This window comes from Carassius gibelio, chromosome A4 (assembly GCF_023724105.1).
Source record: "Carassius gibelio isolate Cgi1373 ecotype wild population from Czech Republic chromosome A4, carGib1.2-hapl.c, whole genome shotgun sequence".
Lineage (NCBI taxonomy): Eukaryota > Metazoa > Chordata > Actinopteri > Cypriniformes > Cyprinidae > Carassius > Carassius gibelio.
The window spans coordinates 16962596-16987239 of record NC_068374.1 but is presented as its reverse complement, the minus strand read 5'-3'; the positions used below and the strand labels follow the sequence as shown (position 1 = coordinate 16987239).

Genomic DNA, 24644 nt, shown 5'->3' with positions numbered 1-24644 from the left:
TCTAAGCCACGGGTGTCAAACTCAGTCCCTGGAAGGCCGGAGACCTGCAGAGTTTAGATTCAAGCCTGATAGAACACACCTGATCCAACTAATCATGCCCTTCAGGCTCATTTGAAAACTACATGCCTTGTGTGTTTGAGAAGGGTTGGAACAACACTCTACAGGGCTCGGGCCCTAAAGGAATTTAGTTTGACACCCCTGGTCTAAGCTCTCTCAGTTATCAGAAAAAAAGAACCACCCTGCCCCGTGTGAGGCTCGAACTCACGACCTTCAGATTATGAGACTGACGCGCTGCCTAACTGCGCCAACGAGGCCCGTGGGCTAAAGGGGGCCCGAACAGAGAAAAAGTAGCTTCTAGGTCCCTGGTTTCAGGTGCGGCTCGAATAGGCCATCTCTAGCCAGGCAAGGGTGTCAGGATGGCCGAGCGGTCTAAGGCGCTGCGTTCAGGTCGCAGTCTCCCCTGGAGGCGTGGGTTCGAATCCCACTTCTGACAGACCTATCCTTTGGCTGCAGACAGAGACTTCAGTCTTCTGCTACGTTGGGCCAGCAGGGCGTTAACTTTGACAAAACGACGCATTAGGCAAATGCTAGTATTAATTGGGCAGGCGTTGAAGACAAGGATGAGTTTTTAGACACTTTTTGAAAAGGGTTAAAGCCTCCGCTGCTCGAATTGAGATAGGCAGGCCGATCCACCAGCTGGGAACAGTCCAGGAAAAGGTCCTTGAGAGTGATTTTGTGCCTCTTTGGGATGGCACCACGAGGCATCGTTCACTTGCAGAAAGCAAGCGTAGGTCTGCACCAGCGACTTTAGGTATATTGCTGCAGAGCCAGTGGTTATCTTGTAGGCAAACATCAGTACCTTGAATCTGATGCGAACAGCTATTGGTAGCCAGTGCAAAATTATGAAGAGAGGTGTGACGTGGGCTTTCTTTGGCTCGTTGAAGACCAGTCTCGCTGCTGCATCCTGGATCAGTTGCAGAGGCTTGATAGTACGTGCCGGAAGACCCGCCAAGGGAGCATAGCAGTAGTCCAGTCTGGAGAAAACAAAGAGCTTGGACAAGGAGTTGTGTGGCCTGCTCTGATCGGAAGGGTCTAATCTTCCGAACGTTGTACAAGGCAAATCTTCAGGACCGGGCCAGTGCAGCAATATGGCCTTTGAAACTTCACAAAACCTCAGGAGGATGTGGCCACGTGTTACATGCATATGAGAGGGATGCTATTGCTGCCTTCATGTAGCATTAGCCAGCATGCATGCAGAATTTTGACTTCACTGTAAATAAAAGGATTGCACGGGCCTACACGCAATGTCGCTGGATGAGATTCAGGGAATTTACCTGGAACCTCACAGTTTTCCACAAAGCATCATTTCACCTGCCCTGAAGAGGAGCTGTGGCCTTTTGCCCCCAGGAGACACAGGGAAACCCACACGAAAGGGGACAGAGAACCTCACTCTTTCTTTCTAAGCCACGGGTGTCAAACTCAGTCCCTGGAAGGCCGGAGACCTGCAGAGTTTAGATTCAAGCCTGATAGAACACACCTGATCCAACTAATCATGCCCTTCAGGCTCATTTGAAAACTACATGCCTTGTGTGTTTGAGAAGGGTTGGAACAACACTCTACAGGGCTCGGGCCCTAAAGGAATTTAGTTTGACACCCCTGGTCTAAGCTCTCTCAGTTATCAGAAAAAAAGAACCACCCTGCCCCGTGTGAGGCTCGAACTCACGACCTTCAGATTATGAGACTGACGCGCTGCCTAACTGCGCCAACGAGGCCCGTGGGCTAAAGGGGGCCCGAACAGAGAAAAAGTAGCTTCTAGGTCCCTGGTTTCAGGTGCGGCTCGAACAGGCCATCTCTAGCCAGGCAAGGGTGTCAGGATGGCCGAGCGGTCTAAGGCGCTGCGTTCAGGTCGCAGTCTCCCCTGGAGGTGTGGGTTCGAATCCCACTTCTGACAGACCTATCCTTTGGCTGCAGACAGAGACTTCAGTCTTCTGCTACGTTGGGCCAGCAGGGCGTTAACTTTGACAAAACGACGCATTAGGCAAATGCTAGTATTAATTGGGCAGGCGTTGAAGACAAGGATGAGTTTTTAGACACTTTTTGAAAAGGGTTAAAGCCTCCGCTGCTCGAATTGAGTTAGGCAGGCCGATCCACCAGCTGGGAACAGTCCAGGAAAAGGTCCTTGAGAGTGATTTTGTGCCTCTTTGGGATGGCACCACGAGGCATCGTTCACTTGCAGAAAGCAAGCGTAGGTCTGCACCATCGACTTTAGGTATATTGCTGCAGAGCCAGTGGTTATCTTGTAGGCAAACATCAGTACCTTGAATCTGATGCGAACAGCTATTGGAAGCCAGTGCAAAATTATGAAGAGAGGTGTGACGTGGGCTTTCTTTGGCTCGTTGAAGACCAGTCTCGCTGCTGCATCCTGGATCAGTTGCAGAGGCTTGATAGTACGTGCCGGAAGACCCGCCAAGGGAGCATAGCAGTAGTCCAGTCTGGAGAAAACAAAGAGCTTGGACAAGGAGTTGTGTGGCCTGCTCTGATCGGAAGGGTCTAATCTTCCGAACGTTGTACAAGGCAAATCTTCAGGACCGGGCCAGTGCAGCAATATGGCCTTTGAAACTTCACAAAACCTCAGGAGGACGTGGCCACGTGTTACATGAATATGAGAGGGATGCTATTGCTGCCTTCATGTAGCATTAGCCAGCATGCATGCAGAATTTTGACTTCACTGTAAATAAAAGGATTGCACGGGCCTACACGCAATGTCGCTGGATGAGATTCAGGGAATTTACCTGGAACCTCACAGTTTTCCACAAAGCATCATTTCACCTGCCCTGAAGAGGAGCTGTGGCCTTTTGCCCCCAGGAGACACAGGGAAACCCACACGAAAGGGGACAGAGAACCTCACTCTTTCTTTCTAAGCCACGGGTGTCAAACTCAGTCCCTGGAAGGCCGGAGACCTGCAGAGTTTAGATTCAAGCCTGATAGAACACACCTGATCCAACTAATCATGCCCTTCAGGCTCATTTGAAAACTACATGCCTTGTGTGTTTGAGAAGGGTTGGAACAACACTCTACAGGGCTCGGGCCCTAAAGGAATTTAGTTTGACACCCCTGGTCTAAGCTCTCTCAGTTATCAGAAAAAAAGAACCACCCTGCCCCGTGTGAGGCTCGAACTCACGACCTTCAGATTATGAGACTGACGCGCTGCCTAACTGCGCCAACGAGGCCCGTGGGCTAAAGGGGGCCCGAACAGAGAAAAAGTAGCTTCTAGGTCCCTGGTTTCAGGTGCGGCTCGAACAGGCCATCTCTAGCCAGGCAAGGGTGTCAGGATGGCCGAGCGGTCTAAGGCGCTGCGTTCAGGTCGCAGTCTCCCCTGGAGGCGTGGGTTCGAATCCCACTTCTGACAGACCTATCCTTTGGCTGCAGACAGAGACTTCAGTCTTCTGCTACGTTGGGCCAGCAGGGCGTTAACTTTGACAAAACGACGCATTAGGCAAATGCTAGTATTAATTGGGCAGGCGTTGAAGACAAGGATGAGTTTTTAGACACTTTTTGAAAAGGGTTAAAGCCTCCGCTGCTCGAATTGAGATAGGCAGGCCGATCCACCAGCTGGGAACAGTCCAGGAAAAGGTCCTTGAGAGTGATTTTGTGCCTCTTTGGGATGGCACCACGAGGCATCGTTCACTTGCAGAAAGCAAGCGTAGGTCTTCACCAGCGACTTTAGGTATATTGCTGCAGAGCCAGTGGTTATCTTGTAGGCAAACATCAGTACCTTGAATCTGATGCGAACAGCTATTGGTAGCCAGTGCAAAATTATGAAGAGAGGTGTGACGTGGGCTTTCTTTGGCTCGTTGAAGACCAGTCTCGCTGCTGCATCCTGGATCAGTTGCAGAGGCTTGATAGTACGTGCCGGAAGACCCGCCAAGGGAGCATAGCAGTAGTCCAGTCTGGAGAAAACAAAGAGCTTGGACAAGGAGTTGTGTGGCCTGCTCTGATCGGAAGGGTCTAATCTTCCGAACGTTGTACAAGGCAAATCTTCAGGACCGGGCCAGTGCAGCAATATGGCCTTTGAAACTTCACAAAACCTCAGGAGGATGTGGCCACGTGTTACATGCATATGAGAGGGATGCTATTGCTGCCTTCATGTAGCATTAGCCAGCATGCATGCAGAATTTTGACTTCACTGTAAATAAAAGGATTGCACGGGCCTACACGCAATGTCGCTGGATGAGATTCAGGGAATTTACCTGGAACCTCACAGTTTTCCACAAAGCATCATTTCACCTGCCCTGAAGAGGAGCTGTGGCCTTTTGCCCCCAGGAGACACAGGGAAACCCACACGAAAGGGGACAGAGAACCTCACTCTTTCTTTCTAAGCCACGGGTGTCAAACTCAGTCCCTGGAAGGCCGGAGACCTGCAGAGTTTAGATTCAAGCCTGATAGAACACACCTGATCCAACTAATCATGCCCTTCAGGCTCATTTGAAAACTACATGCCTTGTGTGTTTGAGAAGGGTTGGAACAACACTCTACAGGGCTCGGGCCCTAAAGGAATTTAGTTTGACACCCCTGGTCTAAGCTCTCTCAGTTATCAGAAAAAAAGAACCACCCTGCCCCGTGTGAGGCTCGAACTCACGATCTTCAGATTATGAGACTGACGCGCTGCCTAACTGCGCCAACGAGGCCCGTGGGCTAAATGGGGCCCGAACAGAGAAAAAGTAGCTTCTAGGTCCCTGGTTTCAGGTGCGGCTCGAACAGGCCATCTCTAGCCAGGCAAGGGTGTCAGGATGGCCGAGCGGTCTAAGGCGCTGCGTTCAGGTCGCAGTCTCCCCTGGAGGCGTGGGTTCGAATCCCACTTCTGACAGACCTATCCTTTGGCTGCAGACAGAGACTTCAGTCTTCTGCTACGTTGGGCCAGCAGGGCGTTAACTTTGACAAAACGACGCATTAGGCAAATGCTAGTATTAATTGGGCAGGCGTTGAAGACAAGGATGAGTTTTTAGACACTTTTTGAAAAGGGTTAAAGCCTCCGCTGCTCGAATTGAGATAGGCAGGCCGATCCACCAGCTGGGAACAGTCCAGGAAAAGGTCCTTGAGAGTGATTTTGTGCCTCTTTGGGATGGCACCACGAGGCATCGTTCACTTGCAGAAAGCAAGCGTAGGTCTGCACCAGCGACTTTAGGTATATTGCTGCAGAGCCAGTGGTTATCTTGTAGGCAAACATCAGTACCTTGAATCTGATGGGAACAGCTATTGGTAGCCAGTGCAAAATTATGAAGAGAGGTGTGACGTGGGCTTTCTTTGGCTCGTTGAAGACCAGTCTCGCTGCTGCATCCTGGATCAGTTGCAGAGGCTTGATAGTACGTGCCGGAAGACCCGCCAAGGGAGCATAGCAGTAGTCCAGTCTGGAGAAAACAAAGAGCTTGGACAAGGAGTTGTGTGGCCTGCTCTGATCGGAAGGGTCTAATCTTCCGAACGTTGTACAAGGCAAATCTTCAGGACCGGGCCAGTGCAGCAATATGGCCTTTGAAACTTCACAAAACCTCAGGAGGATGTGGCCACGTGTTACATGCATATGAGAGGGATGCTATTGCTGCCTTCATGTAGCATTAGCCAGCATGCATGCAGAATTTTGACTTCACTGTAAATAAAAGGATTGCACGGGCCTACACGCAATGTCGCTGGATGAGATTCAGGGAATTTACCTGGAACCTCACAGTTTTCCACAAAGCATCATTTCACCTGCCCTGAAGAGGAGCTGTGGCCTTTTGCCCCCAGGAGACACAGGGAAACCCACACGAAAGGGGACAGAGAACCTCACTCTTTCTTTCTAAGCCACGGGTGTCAAACTCAGTCCCTGGAAGGCCGGAGACCTGCAGAGTTTAGATTCAAGCCTGATAGAACACACCTGATCCAACTAATCATGCCATTCAGGCTCATTTGAAAACTACATGCCTTGTGTGTTTGAGAAGGGTTGGAACAACACTCTACAGGGCTCGGGCCCTAAAGGAATTTAGTTTGACACCCCTGGTCTAAGCTCTCTCAGTTATCAGAAAAAAAGAACCACCCTGCCCCGTGTGAGGCTCGAACTCACGACCTTCAGATTATGAGACTGACGCGCTGCCTAACTGCACCAACGAGGCCCGTGGGCTAAAGGGGGCCCGAACAGAGAAAAAGTAGCTTCTAGGTCCCTGGTTTCAGGTGCGGCTCGAACAGGCCATCTCTAGCCAGGCAAGGGTGTCAGGATGGCCGAGCGGTCTAAGGCGCTGCGTTCAGGTCGCAGTCTCCCCTGGAGGCGTGGGTTCGAATCCCACTTCTGACAGACCTATCCTTTGGCTGCAGACAGAGACTTCAGTCTTCTGCTACGTTGGGCCAGCAGGGCGTTAACTTTGACAAAACGACGCATTAGGCAAATGCTAGTATTAATTGGGCAGGCGTTGAAGACAAGGATGAGTTTTTAGACACTTTTTGAAAAGGGTTAAAGCCTCCGCTGCTCGAATTGAGATAGGCAGGCCGATCCACCAGCTGGGAACAGTCCAGGAAAAGGTCCTTGAGAGTGATTTTGTGCCTCTTTGGGATGGCACCACGAGGCATCGTTCACTTGCAGAAAGCAAGCGTAGGTCTGCACCATCGACTTTAGGTATATTGCTGCAGAGCCAGTGGTTATCTTGTAGGCAAACATCAGTACCTTGAATCTGATGCGAACAGCTATTGGAAGCCAGTGCAAAATTATGAAGAGAGGTGTGACGTGGGCTTTCTTTGGCTCGTTGAAGACCAGTCTCGCTGCTGCATCCTGGATCAGTTGCAGAGGCTTGATAGTACGTGCCGGAAGACCCGCCAAGGGAGCATAGCAGTAGTCCAGTCTGGAGAAAACAAAGAGCTTGGACAAGGAGTTGTGTGGCCTGCTCTGATCGGAAGGGTCTAATCTTCCGAACGTTGTACAAGGCAAATCTTCAGGACCGGGCCAGTGCAGCAATATGGCCTTTGAAACTTCACAAAACCTCAGGAGGACGTGGCCACGTGTTACGTGAATATGAGAGGGATGCTATTGCTGCCTTCATGTAGCATTAGCCAGCATGCATGCAGAATTTTGACTTCACTGTAAATAAAAGGATTGCACGGGCCTACACGCAATGTCGCTGGATGAGATTCAGGGAATTTACCTGGAACCTCACAGTTTTCCACAAAGCATCATTTCACCTGCCCTGAAGAGGAGCTGTGGCCTTTTGCCCCCAGGAGACACAGGGAAACCCACACGAAAGGGGACAGAGAACCTCACTCTTTCTTTCTAAGCCACGGGTGTCAAACTCAGTCCCTGGAAGGCCGGAGACCTGCAGAGTTTAGATTCAAGCCTGATAGAACACACCTGATCCAACTAATCATGCCCTTCAGGCTCATTTGAAAACTACATGCCTTGTGTGTTTGAGAAGGGTTGGAACAACACTCTACAGGGCTCGGGCCCTAAAGGAATTTAGTTTGACACCCCTGGTCTAAGCTCTCTCAGTTATCAGAAAAAAAGAACCACCCTGCCCCGTGTGAGGCTCGAACTCACGACCTTCAGATTATGAGACTGACGCGCTGCCTAACTGCGCCAACGAGGCCCGTGGGCTAAAGGGGGCCCGAACAGAGAAAAAGTAGCTTCTAGGTCCCTGGTTTCAGGTGCGGCTCGAACAGGCCATCTCTAGCCAGGCAAGGGTGTCAGGATGGCCGAGCGGTCTAAGGCGCTGCGTTCAGGTCGCAGTCTCCCCTGGAGGCGTGGGTTCGAATCCCACTTCTGACAGACCTATCCTTTGGCTGCAGACAGAGACTTCAGTCTTCTGCTACGTTGGGCCAGCAGGGCGTTAACTTTGACAAAACGACGCATTAGGCAAATGCTAGTATTAATTGGGCAGGCGTTGAAGACAAGGATGAGTTTTTAGACACTTTTTGAAAAGGGTTAAAGCCTCCGCTGCTCGAATTGAGATAGGCAGGCCGATCCACCAGCTGGGAACAGTCCAGGAAAAGGTCCTTGAGAGTGATTTTGTGCCTCTTTGGGATGGCACCACGAGGCATCGTTCACTTGCAGAAAGCAAGCGTAGGTCTGCACCAGCGACTTTAGGTATTGTGCTGCAGAGCCAGTGGTTATCTTGTAGGCAAACATCAGTACCTTGAATCTGATGCGAACAGCTATTGGTAGCCAGTGCAAAATTATGAAGAGAGGTGTGACGTGGGCTTTCTTTGGCTCGTTGAAGACCAGTCTCGCTGCTGCATCCTGGATCAGTTGCAGAGGCTTGATAGTACGTGCCGGAAGACCCGCCAAGGGAGCATAGCAGTAGTCCAGTCTGGAGAAAACAAAGAGCTTGGACAAGGAGTTGTGTGGCCTGCTCTGATCGGAAGGGTCTAATCTTCCGAACGTTGTACAAGGCAAATCTTCAGGACCGGGCCAGTGCAGCAATATGGCCTTTGAAACTTCACAAAACCTCAGGAGGACGTGGCCACGTGTTACATGAATATGAGAGGGATGCTATTGCTGCCTTCATGTAGCATTAGCCAGCATGCATGCAGAATTTTGACTTCACTGTAAATAAAAGGATTGCACGGGCCTACACGCAATGTCGCTGGATGAGATTCAGGGAATTTACCTGGAACCTCACAGTTTTCCACAAAGCATCATTTCACCTGCCCTGAAGAGGAGCTGTGGCCTTTTGCCCCCAGGAGACACAGGGAAACCCACACGAAAGGGGACAGAGAACCTCACTCTTTCTTTCTAAGCCACGGGTGTCAAACTCAGTCCCTGGAAGGCCGGAGACCTGCAGAGTTTAGATTCAAGCCTGATAGAACACACCTGATCCAACTAATCATGCCCTTCAGGCTCATTTGAAAACTACATGCCTTGTGTGTTTGAGAAGGGTTGGAACAACACTCTACAGGGCTCGGGCCCTAAAGGAATTTAGTTTGACACCCCTGGTCTAAGCTCTCTCAGTTATCAGAAAAAAAGAACCACCCTGCCCCGTGTGAGGCTCGAACTCACGACCTTCAGACTATGAGACTGACGCGCTGCCTAACTGCGCCAACGAGGCCCGTGGGCTAAAGGGGGCCCGAACAGAGAAAAAGTAGCTTCTAGGTCCCTGGTTTCAGGTGCGGCTCTAACAGGCCATCTCTAGCCAGGCAAGGGTGTCAGGATGGCCGAGCGGTCTAAGGCGCTGCGTTCAGGTCGCAGTCTCCCCTGGAGGCGTGGGTTCGAATCCCACTTCTGACAGACCTATCCTTTGGCTGCAGACAGAGACTTCAGTCTTCTGCTACGTTGGGCCAGCAGGGCGTTAACTTTGACAAAACGACGCATTAGGCAAATGCTAGTATTAATTGGGCAGGCGTTGAAGACAAGGATGAGTTTTTAGACACTTTTTGAAAAGGGTTAAAGCCTCCGCTGCTCGAATTGAGATAGGCAGGCCGATCCACCAGCTGGGAACAGTCCAGGAAAAGGTCCTTGAGAGTGATTTTGTGCCTCTTTGGGATGGCACCACGAGGCATCGTTCACTTGCAGAAAGCAAGCGTAGGTCTGCACCAGCGACTTTAGGTATATTGCTGCAGAGCCAGTGGTTATCTTGTAGGCAAACATCAGTACCTTGAATCTGATGCGAACAGCTATTGATAGCCAGTGCAAAATTATGAAGAGAGGTGTGACGTGGGCTTTCTTTGGCTCGTTGAAGACCAGTCTCGCTGCTGCATCCTGGATCAGTTGCAGAGGCTTGATAGTACGTGCCGGAAGACCCGCCAAGGGAGCATAGCAGTAGTCCAGTCTGGAGAAAACAAAGAGCTTGGACAAGGAGTTGTGTGGCCTGCTCTGATCGGAAGGGTCTAATCTTCCGAACGTTGTACAAGGCAAATCTTCAGGACCGGGCCAGTGCAGCAATATGGCCTTTGAAACTTCACAAAACCTCAGGAGGACGTGGCCACGTGTTACATGAATATGAGAGGGATGCTATTGCTGCCTTCATGTAGCATTAGCCAGCATGCATGCAGAATTTTGACTTCACTGTAAATAAAAGGATTGCATGGGCCTACACGCAATGTCGCTGGATGAGATTCAGGGAATTTACCTGGAACCTCACAGTTTTCCACAAAGCATCATTTCACCTGCCCTGAAGAGGAGCTGTGGCCTTTTGCCCCCAGGAGACACAGGGAAACCCACACGAAAGGGGACAGAGAACCTCACTCTTTCTTTCTAAGCCACGGGTGTCAAACTCAGTCCCTGGAAGGCCGGAGACCTGCAGAGTTTAGATTCAAGCCTGATAGAACACACCTGATCCAACTAATCATGCCCTTCAGGCTCATTTGAAAACTACATGCCTTGTGTGTTTGAGAAGGGTTGGAACAACACTCTACAGGGCTCGGGCCCTAAAGGAATTTAGTTTGACACCCCTGGTCTAAGCTCTCTCAGTTATCAGAAAAAAAGAACCACCCTGCCCCGTGTGAGGCTCGAACTCACGACCTTCAGATTATGAGACTGACGCGCTGCCTAACTGCGCCAACGAGGCCCGTGGGCTAAAGGGGGCCCGAACAGAGAAAAAGTAGCTTCTAGGTCCCTGGTTTCAGGTGCGGCTCGAACAGGCCATCTCTAGCCAGGCAAGGGTGTCAGGATGGCCGAGCGGTCTAAGGCGCTGCGTTCAGGTCGCAGTCTCCCCTGGAGGCGTGGGTTCGAATCCCACTTCTGACAGACCTATCCTTTGGCTGCAGACAGAGACTTCAGTCTTCTGCTACGTTGGGCCAGCAGGGCGTTAACTTTGACAAAACGACGCATTAGGCAAATGCTAGTATTAATTGGGCAGGCGTTGAAGACAAGGATGAGTTTTTAGACACTTTTTGAAAAGGGTTAAAGCCTCCGCTGCTCGAATTGAGATAGGCAGGCCGATCCACCAGCTGGGAACAGTCCAGGAAAAGGTCCTTGAGAGTGATTTTGTGCCTCTTTGGGATGGCACCACGAGGCATCGTTCACTTGCAGAAAGCAAGCGTAGGTCTGCACCATCGACTTTAGGTATATTGCTGCAGAGCCAGTGGTTATCTTGTAGGCAAACATCAGTACCTTGAATCTGATGCGAACAGCTATTGGTAGCCAGTGCAAAATTATGAAGAGAGGTGTGACGTGGGCTTTCTTTGGCTCGTTGAAGACCAGTCTCGCTGCTGCATCCTGGATCAGTTGCAGAGGCTTGATAGTACGTGCCGGAAGACCCGCCAAGGGAGCATAGCAGTAGTCCAGTCTGGAGAAAACAAAGAGCTTGGACAAGGAGTTGTGTGGCCTGCTCTGATCGGAAGGGTCTAATCTTCCGAACGTTGTACAAGGCAAATCTTCAGGACCGGGCCAGTGCAGCAATATGGCCTTTGAAACTTCACAAAACCTCAGGAGGACGTGGCCACGTGTTACATGAATATGAGAGGGATGCTATTGCTGCCTTCATGTAGCATTAGCCAGCATGCATGCAGAATTTTGACTTCACTGTAAATAAAAGGATTGCATGGGCCTACACGCAATGTCGCTGGATGAGATTCAGGGAATTTACCTGGAACCTCACAGTTTTCCACAAAGCATCATTTCACCTGCCCTGAAGAGGAGCTGTGGCCTTTTGCCCCCAGGAGACACAGGGAAACCCACACGAAAGGGGACAGAGAACCTCACTCTTTCTTTCTAAGCCACGGGTGTCAAACTCAGTCCCTGGAAGGCCGGAGACCTGCAGAGTTTAGATTCAAGCCTGATAGAACACACCTGATCCAACTAATCATGCCCTTCAGGCTCATTTGAAAACTACATGCCTTGTGTGTTTGAGAAGGGTTGGAACAACACTCTACAGGGCTCGGGCCCTAAAGGAATTTAGTTTGACACCCCTGGTCTAAGCTCTCTCAGTTATCAGAAAAAAAGATCCACCCTGCCCCGTGTGAGGCTCGAACTCACGACCTTCAGATTATGAGACTGACGCGCTGCCTAACTGCGCCAACGAGGCCCGTGGGCTAAAGGGGGCCCGAACAGAGAAAAAGTAGCTTCTAGGTCCCTGGTTTCAGGTGCGGCTCGAACAGGCCATCTCTAGCCAGGCAAGGGTGTCAGGATGGCCGAGCGGTCTAAGGCGCTGCGTTCAGGTCGCAGTCTCCCCTGGAGGCGTGGGTTCGAATCCCACTTCTGACAGACCTATCCTTTGGCTGCAGACAGAGACTTCAGTCTTCTGCTACGTTGGGCCAGCAGGGCGTTAACTTTGACAAAACGACGCATTAGGCAAATGCTAGTATTAATTGGGCAGGCGTTGAAGACAAGGATGAGTTTTTAGACACTTTTTGAAAAGGGTTAAAGCCTCCGCTGCTCGAATTGAGATAGGCAGGCCGATCCACCAGCTGGGAACAGTCCAGGAAAAGGTCCTTGAGAGTGATTTTGTGCCTCTTTGGGATGGCACCACGAGGCATCGTTCACTTGCAGAAAGCAAGCGTAGGTCTGCACCATCGACTTTAGGTATATTGCTGCAGAGCCAGTGGTTATCTTGTAGGCAAACATCAGTACCTTGAATCTGATGCGAACAGCTATTGGTAGCCAGTGCAAAATTATGAAGAGAGGTGTGACGTGGGCTTTCTTTGGCTCGTTGAAGACCAGTCTCGCTGCTGCATCCTGGATCAGTTGCAGAGGCTTGATAGTACGTGCCGGAAGACCCGCCAAGGGAGCATAGCAGTAGTCCAGTCTGGAGAAAACAAAGAGCTTGGACAAGGAGTTGTGTGGCCTGCTCTGATCGGAAGGGTCTAATCTTCCGAACGTTGTACAAGGCAAATCTTCAGGACCGGGCCAGTGCAACAATATGGCCTTTGAAACTTCACAAAACCTCAGGAGGACGTGGCCACGTGTTACATGAATATGAGAGGGATGCTATTGCTGCCTTCATGTAGCATTAGCCAGCATGCATGCAGAATTTTGACTTCACTGTAAATAAAAGGATTGCACGGGCCTACACGCAATGTCGCTGGATGAGATTCAGGGAATTTACCTGGAACCTCACAGTTTTCCACAAAGCATCATTTCACCTGCCCTGAAGAGGAGCTGTGGCCTTTTGCCCCCAGGAGACACAGGGAAACCCACACGAAAGGGGACAGAGAACCTCACTCTTTCTTTCTAAGCCACGGGTGTCAAACTCAGTCCCTGGAAGGCCGGAGACCTGCAGAGTTTAGATTCAAGCCTGATAGAACACACCTGATCCAACTAATCATGCCCTTCAGGCTCATTTGAAAACTACATGCCTTGTGTGTTTGAGAAGGGTTGGAACAACACTCTACAGGGCTCGGGCCCTAAAGGAATTTAGTTTGACACCCCTGGTCTAAGCTCTCTCAGTTATCAGAAAAAAAGAACCACCCTGCCCCGTGTGAGGCTCGAACTCACGACCTTCAGATTATGAGACTGACGCGCTGCCTAACTGCGCCAACGAGGCCCGTGGGCTAAAGGGGGCCCGAACAGAGAAAAAGTAGCTTCTAGGTCCCTGGTTTCAGGTGCGGCTCGAACAGGCCATCTCTAGCCAGGCAAGGGTGTCAGGATGGCCGAGCGGTCTAAGGCGCTGCGTTCAGGTCGCAGTCTCCCCTGGAGGCGTGGGTTCGAATCCCACTTCTGACAGACCTATCCTTTGGCTGCAGACAGAGACTTCAGTCTTCTGCTACGTTGGGCCAGCAGGGCGTTAACTTTGACAAAACGACGCATTAGGCAAATGCTAGTATTAATTGGGCAGGCGTTGAAGACAAGGATGAGTTTTTAGACACTTTTTGAAAAGGGTTAAAGCCTCCGCTGCTCGAATTGAGATAGGCAGGCCGATCCACCAGCTGGGAACAGTCCAGGAAAAGGTCCTTGAGAGTGATTTTGTGCCTCTTTGGGATGGCACCACGAGGCATCGTTCACTTGCAGAAAGCAAGCGTAGGTCTGCACCAGCGACTTTAGGTATATTGCTGCAGAGCCAGTGGTTATCTTGTAGGCAAACATCAGTACCTTGAATCTGATGCGAACAGCTATTGGTAGCCAGTGCAAAATTATGAAGAGAGGTGTGACGTGGGCTTTCTTTGGCTCGTTGAAGACCAGTCTCGCTGCTGCATCCTGGATCAGTTGCAGAGGCTTGATAGTACGTGCCGGAAGACCCGCCAAGGGAGCATAGCAGTAGTCCAGTCTGGAGAAAACAAAGAGCTTGGACAAGGAGTTGTGTGGCCTGCTCTGATCGGAAGGGTCTAATCTTCCGAACGTTGTACAAGGCAAATCTTCAGGACCGGGCCAGTGCAGCAATATGGCCTTTGAAACTTCACAAAACCTCAGGAGGATGTGGCCACGTGTTACATGCATATGAGAGGGATGCTATTGCTGCCTTCATGTAGCATTAGCCAGCATGCATGCAGAATTTTGACTTCACTGTAAATAAAAGGATTGCACGGGCCTACACGCAATGTCGCTGGATGAGATTCAGGGAATTTACCTGGAACCTCACAGTTTTCCACAAAGCATCATTTCACCTGCCCTGAAGAGGAGCTGTGGCCTTTTGCCCCCAGGAGACACAGGGAAACCCACACGAAAGGGGACAGAGAACCTCACTCTTTCTTTCTAAGCCACGGGTGTCAAACTCAGTCCCTGGAAGGCCGGAGACCTGCAGAGTTTAGATTCAAGCCTGATAGAACACACCTGATCCAACTAATCATGCCCTTCAGGCTCATTTGAAAACTACATGCCTTGTGTGTTTGAGAAGGGTTGGAACAACAATCTACAGGGCTCGGGCCCTAAAGGAATTTAGTTTGACACCCCTGGTCTAAGCTCTCTCAGTTATCAGAAAAAAAGAACCACCCTGCCCCGTGTGAGGCTCGAACTCACGACCTTCAGATTATGAGACTGACGCGCTGCCTAACTGCGCCAACGAGGCCCGTGGGCTAAAGGGGGCCCAAACAGAGAAAAAGTAGCTTCTAGGTCCCTGGTTTCAGGTGCGGCTCGAACAGGCCATCTCTAGCCAGGCAAGGGTGTCAGGATGGCCGAGCGGTCTAAGGCGCTGCGTTCAGGTCGCAGTCTCCCCTGGAGGCGTGGGTTCGAATCCCACTTCTGACAGACCTATCCTTTGGCTGCAGACAGAGACTTCAGTCTTCTGCTACGTTGGGCCAGCAGGGCGTTAACTTTGACAAAACGACGCATTAGGCAAATGCTAGTATTAATTGGGCAGGCGTTGAAGACAAGGATGAGTTTTTAGACACTTTTTGAAAAGGGTTAAAGCCTCCGCTGCTCGAATTGAGATAGGCAGGCCGATCCACCAGCTGGGAACAGTCCAGGAAAAGGTCCTTGAGAGTGATTTTGTGCCTCTTTGGGATGGCACCACGAGGCATCGTTCACTTGCAGAAAGCAAGCGTAGGTCTGCACCAGCGACTTTAGGTATATTGCTGCAGAGCCAGTGGTTATCTTGTAGGCAAACATCAGTACCTTGAATCTGATGCGAACAGCTATTGGTAGCCAGTGCAAAATTATGAAGAGAGGTGTGACGTGGGCTTTCTTTGGCTCGTTGAAGACCAGTCTCGCTGCTGCATCCTGGATCAGTTGCAGAGGCTTGATAGTACGTGCCGGAAGACCCGCCAAGGGAGCATAGCAGTAGTCCAGTCTGGAGAAAACAAAGAGCTTGGACAAGGAGTTGTGTGGCCTGCTCTGATCGGAAGGGTCTAATCTTCCGAACGTTGTACAAGGCAAATCTTCAGGACCGGGCCAGTGCAGCAATATGGCCTTTGAAACTTCACAAAACCTCAGGAGGATGTGGCCACGTGTTACATGCATATGAGAGGGATGCTATTGCTGCCTTCATGTAGCATTAGCCAGCATGCATGCAGAATTTTGACTTCACTGTAAATAAAAGGATTGCACGGGCCTACACGCAATGTCGCTGGATGAGATTCAGGGAATTTACCTGGAACCTCACAGTTTTCCACAAAGCATCATTTCACCTGCCCTGAAGAGGAGCTGTGGCCTTTTGCCCCCAGGAGACACAGGGAAACCCACACGAAAGGGGACAGAGAACCTCACTCTTTCTTTCTAAGCCACGGGTGTCAAACTCAGTCCCTGGAAGGCCGGAGACCTGCAGAGTTTAGATTCAAGCCTGATAGAACACACCTGATCCAACTAATCATGCCCTTCAGGCTCATTTGAAAACTACATGCCTTGTGTGTTTGAGAAGGGTTGGAACAACACTCTACAGGGCTCGGGCCCTAAAGGAATTTAGTTTGACACCCCTGGTCTAAGCTCTCTCAGTTATCAGAAAAAAAGAACCACCCTGCCCCGTGTGAGGCTCGAACTCACGACCTTCAGATTATGAGACTGACGCGCTGCCTAACTGCGCCAACGAGGCCCGTGGGCTAAAAGGGGCCCGAACAGAGAAAAAGTAGCTTCTAGGTCCCTGGTTTCAGGTGCGGCTCGAACAGGCCATCTCTAGCCAGGCAAGGGTGTCAGGATGGCCGAGCGGTCTAAGGCGCTGCGCTCAAGCTGGGGAACAATAGTCCGTCAAAGACGGGGAAGAAGGGAAGAAAAGAGGGAAGGAAGAAAAAGAGAAGGGGAAGAAGAGAAAGAAAAAATGAAGAAAAGAAAGGGTGAAATTTGACGTTCAAAGCCCAATCTTCCTTAGCATGCGCGCAGTGATACATCTTCCGGTTTCTTCTTGCGTTAAATTCGCGCATTTATATTACACTGTTTCCTATTGCAGGTGCTCCCCGCGACCCAGGTTCGAATCCAGCTAAAGACAACTTTTTGTAATATTGTTAATTGCTTTAAATAAATAATGTTTCAATGTTAATTAAATGTATATATGTGCTTTGTTTGATATTTTTTGTCATGAAAATGTAAGTACACGAATGGAAATGTGTTTTGTTATTATTAGTTATTTAGTAGTTGTTGTATTCATAATTTATTCTGATTAAGCATATTATTATTGCAGTTGTATTGATATTTATTCTGATTAAGGATTTTTACATCTTACATTCAGGATCTTACATTTATTCGACACATTCAAATCTGTCATTTCTAATTAAAGATGAAAATATTCATATGCTGGAAAATGTCTGTGACAAATGACAAATGCAAATTATTTTTTGTAAACACGTTTTATTTTTTCAGTGTACTGATGAAATGGTTATATTAAAGTGCAAATTACAAAAAATCTGTCTTTTGCCAATTATTATTTTATTTTTACAATTATGCCAATAGAACAATAATAAATATTAAACAAATTAAATTTTAAATAAGTTTTAAAACAACTTTAAATCAAAAGGGAAATAAAATGAATTTTTTTTTAACTGAACAGTAATAAATATAAAATTAAATAAGTTTTCAAACAATAAATTAAAAAGGTAAATAAAACAGTAAATACAATTTTAAATACAAACACAAATAAGTTAAATAGGTTTTTAAAAAACAGTAAATAAAATATTAAATAATGTTCAACACAAATAATAACTATAACTATATTTAAACAACTATATACACACTACAATAAATAAAAATATATACATTATTTGGGAACAGTTCTCCGCATTTCCTCTAACCACTGTTCTTTTGTAACAGTTTCAGACTGTGGGCAGTATACTTTGCCCCTGTACTGGCTATGTCCTGTTGCACTGGTTTTGAAATGTCCGCATTTCTTGCAAGTGTTCGCCTCTACAGTTCTCTTGTAGGGTCTCTTAGGCATGGTTTGGGGATTGGCAGCTGGTTGTGAACTTGTGCCCTGCACAACTGTAGGATGTAACAGTGGCATCCCCTGAACCACTGGCATTCCCTGGACCATCGGGATTCCCTGAACCATTGGCATTCCCTGAACCATTGGCATCCTCTGGACCATTGGCATGCCCTGGACCATTTGCATGCCCTGGACCATTGGCAGTCTTTGAGCCATTGGCATGCCCTGGAACATTGGCACACCCTGAAGCATTGGCACACCCGGGAAACCTGGTGCTGCAGGTATAAGTATATTGGGTACCATCTGCACTGATGCTCCAGGTGCTGATGGCGTAACCAACATAGTAGTCTGTGTTGGTGCCTTGGGTCTGAGAGGAGGTCGCCCAGTAGAGGTGTGCCTCTGTTTTGCCTGACCTGCTGTGCTCTCTGGTAGCTTGTACTGGTGCTGCTCCCCTGATTGTTCTGGCTCAGTCCGTAGGCGTTTGGCAGCCTGGAGAGGTTCCTGAGCTTCAGGGAGGGGCTGAGGCAACTGAATGCCCTGAATCAGCACAGACAGTTCCTGCTTTTTCTGTCTGTTGTTATACCACTGAATCAGGGTATTCTGGTTAACCTCCACCAGCTGCATTGAGGTTCCTCCCATCACCAAGCTGTTGCCCAGTACAAGCTGCCTTATCCTCCTGTAATCCTGGAGGATTAGAGACCATCTCGACAGCGTTCCCTTGCCTTTTCTCTTGGGGCTTGGGTGGGTGTTGCAAAGCCTGATGAAGATGGTTTCCACCAGACGGCAACAGTCAGGCCACTGAGCAGGTGCGCTGCTTGCTCCCAGCACACTTCTGATGGTGCTCTCTACTCCTGGGGTTTTAGTGGGCCTCTTTGGTACTCTGAAGCGTCCACTCAGCAGTCTCTTCTGGTGTCTAGCTGCATACACCACCCGTTGCTTGTCCTGGTCAGCCAGGTTCTGCCAAAGTTCAATTATGGTGCTGGCTTCCTGATTGGTCAGGCTAAGGGCTGTGTGACCCCGGAGCTCCACCAGATATTCGGCCAGCTTGTCCACATGTTGGTATCCCGGGACATTTTGGTAGTCAACAGCCTATTAAGAAAACAAGCACAAATAATAATCACATTTGTTAAATGCCTAGTTCCATAACTAGTTCCATTGATGTGTTGCTGTTTAACACAATCTGTATAGTACAAAGCACTAACTAAATAAAACTGATTTGTTGCCTACTAATGACTTTAGTTTAAAATCTGAGCAAAGTCTGGATATAAAGCAGTAGCAAGAAGTATATGTTGATCAATCCTTATTTTAATTTAATATAGTTTATTTGAAAGAAATAGAGAGGAGTGGCACTTACAGTCTCTTCATCGTCATCATCATCCTGACCAGCATCCTCTGGCTCTGAGGAGAGTGGTGAAACAGATGTTTCAGAGGGAAAAGGTGGCACAGCAGTCCCCGAGGGTCCAGGTGATGAAGGAGCAGGTGTAGGATCAGGGACCAGTGAAGGGGATGTGGAACCCAGTACAGCCGTGTCACTGCTGGTGACCATGGTGGAAGAACCCAGTGTCAGAGTGGAGGAGGGAGGTGACAGAACATCCTCGGGATCTGCAATTGTGTGATCCTCGCTGACATCACAGAAGCCCTCATCTTCATCTCGCTCCTCCACATTAAGTTCCTCGATGAGCTCTGCCGTCTCTTCAGAGTCTGGGTTCATGTCCTGCAGTGCCTGACCAGTCTGCTGGAATAGATACTGCACTCCAATGAGCTCACCTGGAATAAAAACAATGAATAGGAATTAAATATAATTGCTGTGCAACATATTTGATACATAAGGCCTTTGTAGTTGTTCATATATTGTTATAGTGTGAGATCATGGAGATCATAGTACAGGAGAAAAAGAAAAAAAAGGCCATAAACCTATAACTGTGGGGCCAAAACAAAGAAATACAATACAATGATGACTGAGAAACATACAAATACAATTACTCAAATGTAACTCAAATGTAATTACTCAAATATTACTACATGTAACTTGACTTTTCTAATCAAGTAAACCAAAGTAACTTCAGTACAGTAAATGGTCACCAAATATTACTAATAATAATCAAGTTATTCTTTCTAAAAATTAACTACTTTCTAATAAAAAAGATTCCACAGCAAAATGACATGTGATTTATGAGATTAAGGTAGACGTTTGTACAATTATACTGAAAGGCCTTTTACTTGAAAGAAAATATCGATCAGATGACAGAGGGCATGTTTCAAGAAAAAAAAAGTTGATCAAGTTGATAGTTTATAGTTCAAAAATACAGATACAAAGTACACTGTATAGGCTTAAATAAAATATTGACTGAGACTACACGGGAATTGCAAGTTAATTAACAATAATAAATTATTTTACCGGTGTAACGTGCAGGGGGACAAAACGTGGGGACCACTTTCCTGCCAAACAGCTTTTCATAATTGCTGTTTACACAGTGAACAAGTTCTCCTGTGTAGCTGCGTAAAGCTGATGGCTCAGATGACATGGAAGCTGCCTCCCGATCCTGGTTCCACCTGTGTAGACCCTCCAACAAATAAATCTGAAAGTTCAGACTGTTTGCACTGGTCCCTTTAAACAGACAACAGTTTTTAGGCAATGTTAAACACACAGACACTTAAATGTTCTTTCTTTGCACATGCAGTGTGTGTTCGACAAATACATACCTGGGATGAAACGGTTAAGGTGTAAATGAAAGGATTCAAGAGAAGTGGAGCCTCTGGCACATCTGTAAGTCTTCAGAAGCACACCTCCCTTGGTTAGGCTCCCGGTCTCAGTATAGAGGGCAACACCAAGAGGGTCTTGGATACACTTGATGTGCTTCTTTTGGACACACCAGATGTGCTCCATCCTTTCTCGATCCAAGAGAGGAACCCCCAGAGAGTCATTTCCCTTGCTGCTCAGGAGTTCTGTAAGCAGTTGTTCAAGGAGAAGGATGGTAGTCTCCTCTCCACGGGTCCTCCTCCGGCAATGTAGAGCCAGCTCCTCCCTGGTCAGATGCTTGTTTACATCTTCATCTGTCAGCGCAGGCCAACCCTGGGACATCAACAGCTCTCTCTTTGCTTTGCGAAGGATAGAGACGTCAGCTGCATCCCATTCAAAGATGCATGCTGATAGCCGTGACATGAAAATGGGGTACAACTGATGGGCATCAGTTGTACACCCCAAGGCAATCCTGCGCATAAAATGCCAGATGTCCAAGCGTATCATGAGATCTGGCCAGCCCCTAAACCTGGTTTTCAGCTTGCTCTCGCTCACCTCACTGCAGCACCCACAGTCCACGTACAACACAGAAGGTGGATTTACACCAGCCTGCTGGTATCTTTTCACCAGACCGTCTACCATCATGTCAAGTCCTGCTCCTTCCTGGGCTGTCAGCACACTTATGAGCACCTGACCAAACTCGTTGCCAACAGAGGTAAGCCAGAGTCCCGTTCCCCTCGCTGTCCCAGCCAGCTTCTTGGTGATCTGTAATAAGAGATGATATGAAGCATGCTGTAAATATAAATCAAACATCACACCATGAAAAATACAGATACAGTGCCATGCTGGTATATAAACACCATTAATGAACAAATCCACAACTAACCTTTTTAGTAGAATCCATCTTCAAGACAGAGCCATAGGTGGATGTTATTCTGGCATGGATTTCATCCAGCCTGGTCAGAATGTCTTGGCTGTAAACGGTGAGCAACCACTTGCAGCTTGGCACCACCGTAGGCTCTGGGGGCTCCTGGAAATTTACTGGCATCACCCCGGGTTGATTGAGGAAGTCAACACATTGGGTGGTGTACCGGGCCAGACGATGGAGCCACTGCTCGCTGTGGTTTTCACGCAGCTGCTTTATCACCCTAGTGGGACTATTGCCTAAGCCACGCTCACGCAAGAGCCTGATGACCCGCATATCACAGGCGTACCTTAGGAAAAGCAAAATCCACATATTCATATATTTTAGCTATTTAATTGTAAAGTATTTGCATACATACACACACGTGATGATGGGCTAACAACTGGATGAGGAATGAAAGTGTACTTACTTCCGCGTGAGGATGACCTGAAACTCAGAGCGATGGCCCAGATCTAGCTGTTGCAGGACAGTCTGACTCCAGGACACATGCGAGGCTCTACACTTTGTACAGATAAGGGTTTCTGTGACCATATTGTATGTTCTGTCAATGTCTAGAACCTGCCGTGCCCTTTTGTGCAGACCACCTCCTGTCAGCTGATGTTGTCCGCAGGCTGGATTGGGACAGAGAACCTTAACCCTCCACAGCTTGTATGGCATCCACAGCAGAAGAGTATGACAAAAGAATCTGTCTGGAGCTGGAGCCTGATTGTAAATAAGTGCTGGTTGTGGGGGGTAATACCAGAGCTGGAGGTCATCACGAAGTGCTGGCTTTCCTTTGGATCCAATTTTGAAAAGCCTTTTGCCAATCCACTTGTGATCCTCTGGTGGTATGGTCTCAGACCACAAACGAGGAAGTTGAACTACAGATGGACCTTGCAATAATGCCCCAGAAGGAGCAGTCTGTGATGGAAAAAAAGGCAAAACATTAAGTTTAGTAAGTTCATTTTACTTTTTAATCACTTTAAGAATTTTATTTGTATCCCTGATTACTTTCACATAAAATCATCATTGTATTACATGGTATTACAATGATTATTACGACAATGAAACTGATAACTTTACATTATACACGGAAGTCATCCAAAAAAAGGAACAAAATAATCCTGAAATCCTGTTGAATATGAAATAAAAAAGAATTCTGAGACTTTATAACCAATATCTATTTATTCTGACACATGAATGTTAACATCTATACACTGTTTATCATCAATAAATCAGTATCATGTAAACTCAATTGACATTATGACAATAGTTTGATTGTTGTTGTTTTTTTCAGCATGAATGTGTTTTAAGGAACTACTGGTTATAAAAGTAATATTCAATTTTCATGGCATGTAATCCTTTTTACATCTCCATTAAGTGTCTGGTAAAAGCTGATTTAATTACATTTTTGGACCAACAGAATATGAAATTACTTACAGAGACAGTCCTGCATGGCTGAGCGGGATTGGACACATCTGCAGTGGCTCTGGGGACAGGGGTTGGAACTGTAGGATCTGGTGTCTGTACAATCATGAAGTAAAATATAGATTTTGCAAATAGAACATTACAATAACTTAGTCGTCCTAGATTAAATCATACACTACAGTTGCAAAGTTTGAGGCCCAAATGTTTATAAAAGAAACCTATTCTGCTCACCAAGGTTGCATTTGATAAAAAATACAGTTAAAAACTAAAAAGATAGTTAAATTGTGGAACATTACTACAATTTAAAGTTTAAAAATAGGAAATGTAATTTATTTATACGGTGGCAAGAACCAATTTTCAGCATCATTACTCCAGTCTTCAGTGTTACATGATCCTTCAGAAACCATTCTATTGAACATAAACCTTCATTATTAGTTGAAAACGTGAAAATAGCTGATAATAAAACTGCATTACAGTGGTTGCCACACTTATGGTGTTGGGGAAAGCACACAAAGATGAAAATCAAGGGTAAATAATCTTTAATTAACCCACACAAAGGAAGGCAGTAACACATAGACCAAGACAAACTGAACAGACTAAAATTTAAGTAGACAGACCAATGAGGGACAAATGAGTAAATTAACTAGACACAGATTAACTGAATGACATAATCAAGAGGAGACACAAACTAGGTTGAGGAACATGAGGAGAGAAAATACAAAAGTCCATAAATATGACAGGTGGTATTTTTCAGAATTAAGTTTGAAGAACAGCATTTATTTGAAATAGAAATCGTTTGTAACATGATGTTGAATAGAAATCTTTTGTGTCTGAGATTTTTTTATCAATTTAATGCCTCCTTTTTCAATAAAAGTAACACTATCTTAACATCAATAACTTTTGAATAGTAATTTATATGAAATCTATTTATAAAATATAACTTTTTTGTTTATTAATATATGGTTTTCTGTTATTAAAAAAATAGTTTAAATAGTTTAATAATTTGTATAGAATGGAACGTGAAACGTGTCTTCATAGAGTACAATATAGATTATGCCATTACTTACAGAGACTGTAGTGCTTGGTCTAGAGGCACTAGACACTGCTGCGCTGGGCTGGTCTTCAGCCTGAGAAGTTCTCCTGGCCAAACTGAGATTTGGCTTTGCTGCAGCAATGTGAGACCCGGTAAATCTTGATTTGGTAAACTAAAAATGTGAGAAGACAGAATGTGTTATAATAGCAAGCATTACTATTTGTGTTAATATTACAATTTTAAGTAAATGCAGCATTTACTTGCAGGAAAAAAAAGAGCTTTAACACATGAGAAGTATTGAGAGAGATGCCATGAGGGACATGAGTCTAGCTCAGTGACCTTCAACAAAGGCAGAGCTCAGTTAGAGACAAAGAGGACAATCAAAGAGTAGAGCCCAGAGATGAAAGGGAGAAAGCAGGCAGGTTACAATCTTCATTTATTCTTGACCATGTGACTTAAACCAAAGCTGAGATATTCAAACCGACCAATCAGCAGACAACAGTTGCCCCCATTGTACAAGAGGTGTGAAAATTAGCAGGTCTCAACCAGCATCTCATAGAATTCTTGCTTTTTCTTTTTTTCTTCTTACTTTCTGAACTTCCTCGAATTTGAACTGAGCTCATACTTCAGTGCTACAAAAAAGCAATTCTTACCAATGAAAATTGTGTTGCAACTCTTGCTTCCACAGGTGCAGTTGGCTGGGGCTTGGGCAGGGGATGAGGCTGGAGGTCAGGCTGACTCTGCTCCATGACCTTCTTTGCTGTTTCAGCAGCATGAGGTTGTTCCACCACCTTTTGTGCTAGTCCAGTAACGTTTGACGCAGTGGGCTGCTTAACACAACCAAAAAAATTTAATAAAAAATACATA

The 24644-nt window shown here is 47.2% G+C and overlaps 1 protein-coding gene and 20 non-coding genes across 21 annotated transcripts; 11 read left to right on the top strand and 10 right to left on the bottom strand.

Annotated features, from left to right (window-relative positions):
- Positions 1-240: 240 nt before the first annotated feature.
- Positions 241-314, bottom strand: trnam-cau (transfer RNA methionine (anticodon CAU)). Its single transcript has one exon. It is a non-coding gene; the product is annotated as a tRNA-Met (tRNA).
- A 96-nt stretch (positions 315-410) lies between these two features.
- Positions 411-493, top strand: trnal-cag (transfer RNA leucine (anticodon CAG)). Its single transcript has one exon. It is a non-coding gene; the product is annotated as a tRNA-Leu (tRNA).
- A 1205-nt stretch (positions 494-1698) lies between these two features.
- Positions 1699-1772, bottom strand: trnam-cau (transfer RNA methionine (anticodon CAU)). The gene has a single exon. It is a non-coding gene; the product is annotated as a tRNA-Met (tRNA).
- A 96-nt stretch (positions 1773-1868) lies between these two features.
- Positions 1869-1951, top strand: trnal-cag (transfer RNA leucine (anticodon CAG)). The gene has a single exon. It is a non-coding gene; the product is annotated as a tRNA-Leu (tRNA).
- A 1205-nt stretch (positions 1952-3156) lies between these two features.
- On the bottom strand, positions 3157-3230 carry trnam-cau (transfer RNA methionine (anticodon CAU)). Its single transcript has one exon. It is a non-coding gene; the product is annotated as a tRNA-Met (tRNA).
- A 96-nt stretch (positions 3231-3326) lies between these two features.
- Positions 3327-3409, top strand: trnal-cag (transfer RNA leucine (anticodon CAG)). The gene has a single exon. It is a non-coding gene; the product is annotated as a tRNA-Leu (tRNA).
- Positions 3410-4784: 1375 nt separating this feature from the next.
- Positions 4785-4867, top strand: trnal-cag (transfer RNA leucine (anticodon CAG)). The gene has a single exon. It is a non-coding gene; the product is annotated as a tRNA-Leu (tRNA).
- A 1375-nt stretch (positions 4868-6242) lies between these two features.
- On the top strand, positions 6243-6325 carry trnal-cag (transfer RNA leucine (anticodon CAG)). Its single transcript has one exon. It is a non-coding gene; the product is annotated as a tRNA-Leu (tRNA).
- Positions 6326-7530: 1205 nt separating this feature from the next.
- Positions 7531-7604, bottom strand: trnam-cau (transfer RNA methionine (anticodon CAU)). Its single transcript has one exon. It is a non-coding gene; the product is annotated as a tRNA-Met (tRNA).
- Positions 7605-7700: 96 nt separating this feature from the next.
- Positions 7701-7783, top strand: trnal-cag (transfer RNA leucine (anticodon CAG)). The gene has a single exon. It is a non-coding gene; the product is annotated as a tRNA-Leu (tRNA).
- A 1375-nt stretch (positions 7784-9158) lies between these two features.
- On the top strand, positions 9159-9241 carry trnal-cag (transfer RNA leucine (anticodon CAG)). The gene has a single exon. It is a non-coding gene; the product is annotated as a tRNA-Leu (tRNA).
- Positions 9242-10446: 1205 nt separating this feature from the next.
- On the bottom strand, positions 10447-10520 carry trnam-cau (transfer RNA methionine (anticodon CAU)). The gene has a single exon. It is a non-coding gene; the product is annotated as a tRNA-Met (tRNA).
- Positions 10521-10616: 96 nt separating this feature from the next.
- Positions 10617-10699, top strand: trnal-cag (transfer RNA leucine (anticodon CAG)). Its single transcript has one exon. It is a non-coding gene; the product is annotated as a tRNA-Leu (tRNA).
- A 1205-nt stretch (positions 10700-11904) lies between these two features.
- Positions 11905-11978, bottom strand: trnam-cau (transfer RNA methionine (anticodon CAU)). Its single transcript has one exon. It is a non-coding gene; the product is annotated as a tRNA-Met (tRNA).
- A 96-nt stretch (positions 11979-12074) lies between these two features.
- On the top strand, positions 12075-12157 carry trnal-cag (transfer RNA leucine (anticodon CAG)). The gene has a single exon. It is a non-coding gene; the product is annotated as a tRNA-Leu (tRNA).
- Positions 12158-13362: 1205 nt separating this feature from the next.
- trnam-cau (transfer RNA methionine (anticodon CAU)) lies at positions 13363-13436 on the bottom strand. The gene has a single exon. It is a non-coding gene; the product is annotated as a tRNA-Met (tRNA).
- A 96-nt stretch (positions 13437-13532) lies between these two features.
- On the top strand, positions 13533-13615 carry trnal-cag (transfer RNA leucine (anticodon CAG)). The gene has a single exon. It is a non-coding gene; the product is annotated as a tRNA-Leu (tRNA).
- Positions 13616-14820: 1205 nt separating this feature from the next.
- On the bottom strand, positions 14821-14894 carry trnam-cau (transfer RNA methionine (anticodon CAU)). Its single transcript has one exon. It is a non-coding gene; the product is annotated as a tRNA-Met (tRNA).
- A 96-nt stretch (positions 14895-14990) lies between these two features.
- trnal-cag (transfer RNA leucine (anticodon CAG)) lies at positions 14991-15073 on the top strand. The gene has a single exon. It is a non-coding gene; the product is annotated as a tRNA-Leu (tRNA).
- Positions 15074-16278: 1205 nt separating this feature from the next.
- trnam-cau (transfer RNA methionine (anticodon CAU)) lies at positions 16279-16352 on the bottom strand. Its single transcript has one exon. It is a non-coding gene; the product is annotated as a tRNA-Met (tRNA).
- An 836-nt stretch (positions 16353-17188) lies between these two features.
- Positions 17189-22231, bottom strand: LOC127970878 (uncharacterized). Its single transcript, XM_052573577.1, has 6 exons — positions 21747-22231; positions 21299-21626; positions 20376-21177; positions 20071-20280; positions 19027-19439; positions 17189-18761 (listed from the first exon to the last, which is right to left on the bottom strand). Exons 1-6 carry the CDS (start codon positions 21992-21994, stop codon positions 17508-17510), a joined length of 3255 nt encoding a protein of 1084 aa, XP_052429537.1. The 5' UTR covers positions 21995-22231; the 3' UTR covers positions 17189-17507.
- Positions 22232-24644: the final 2413 nt, after the last annotated feature.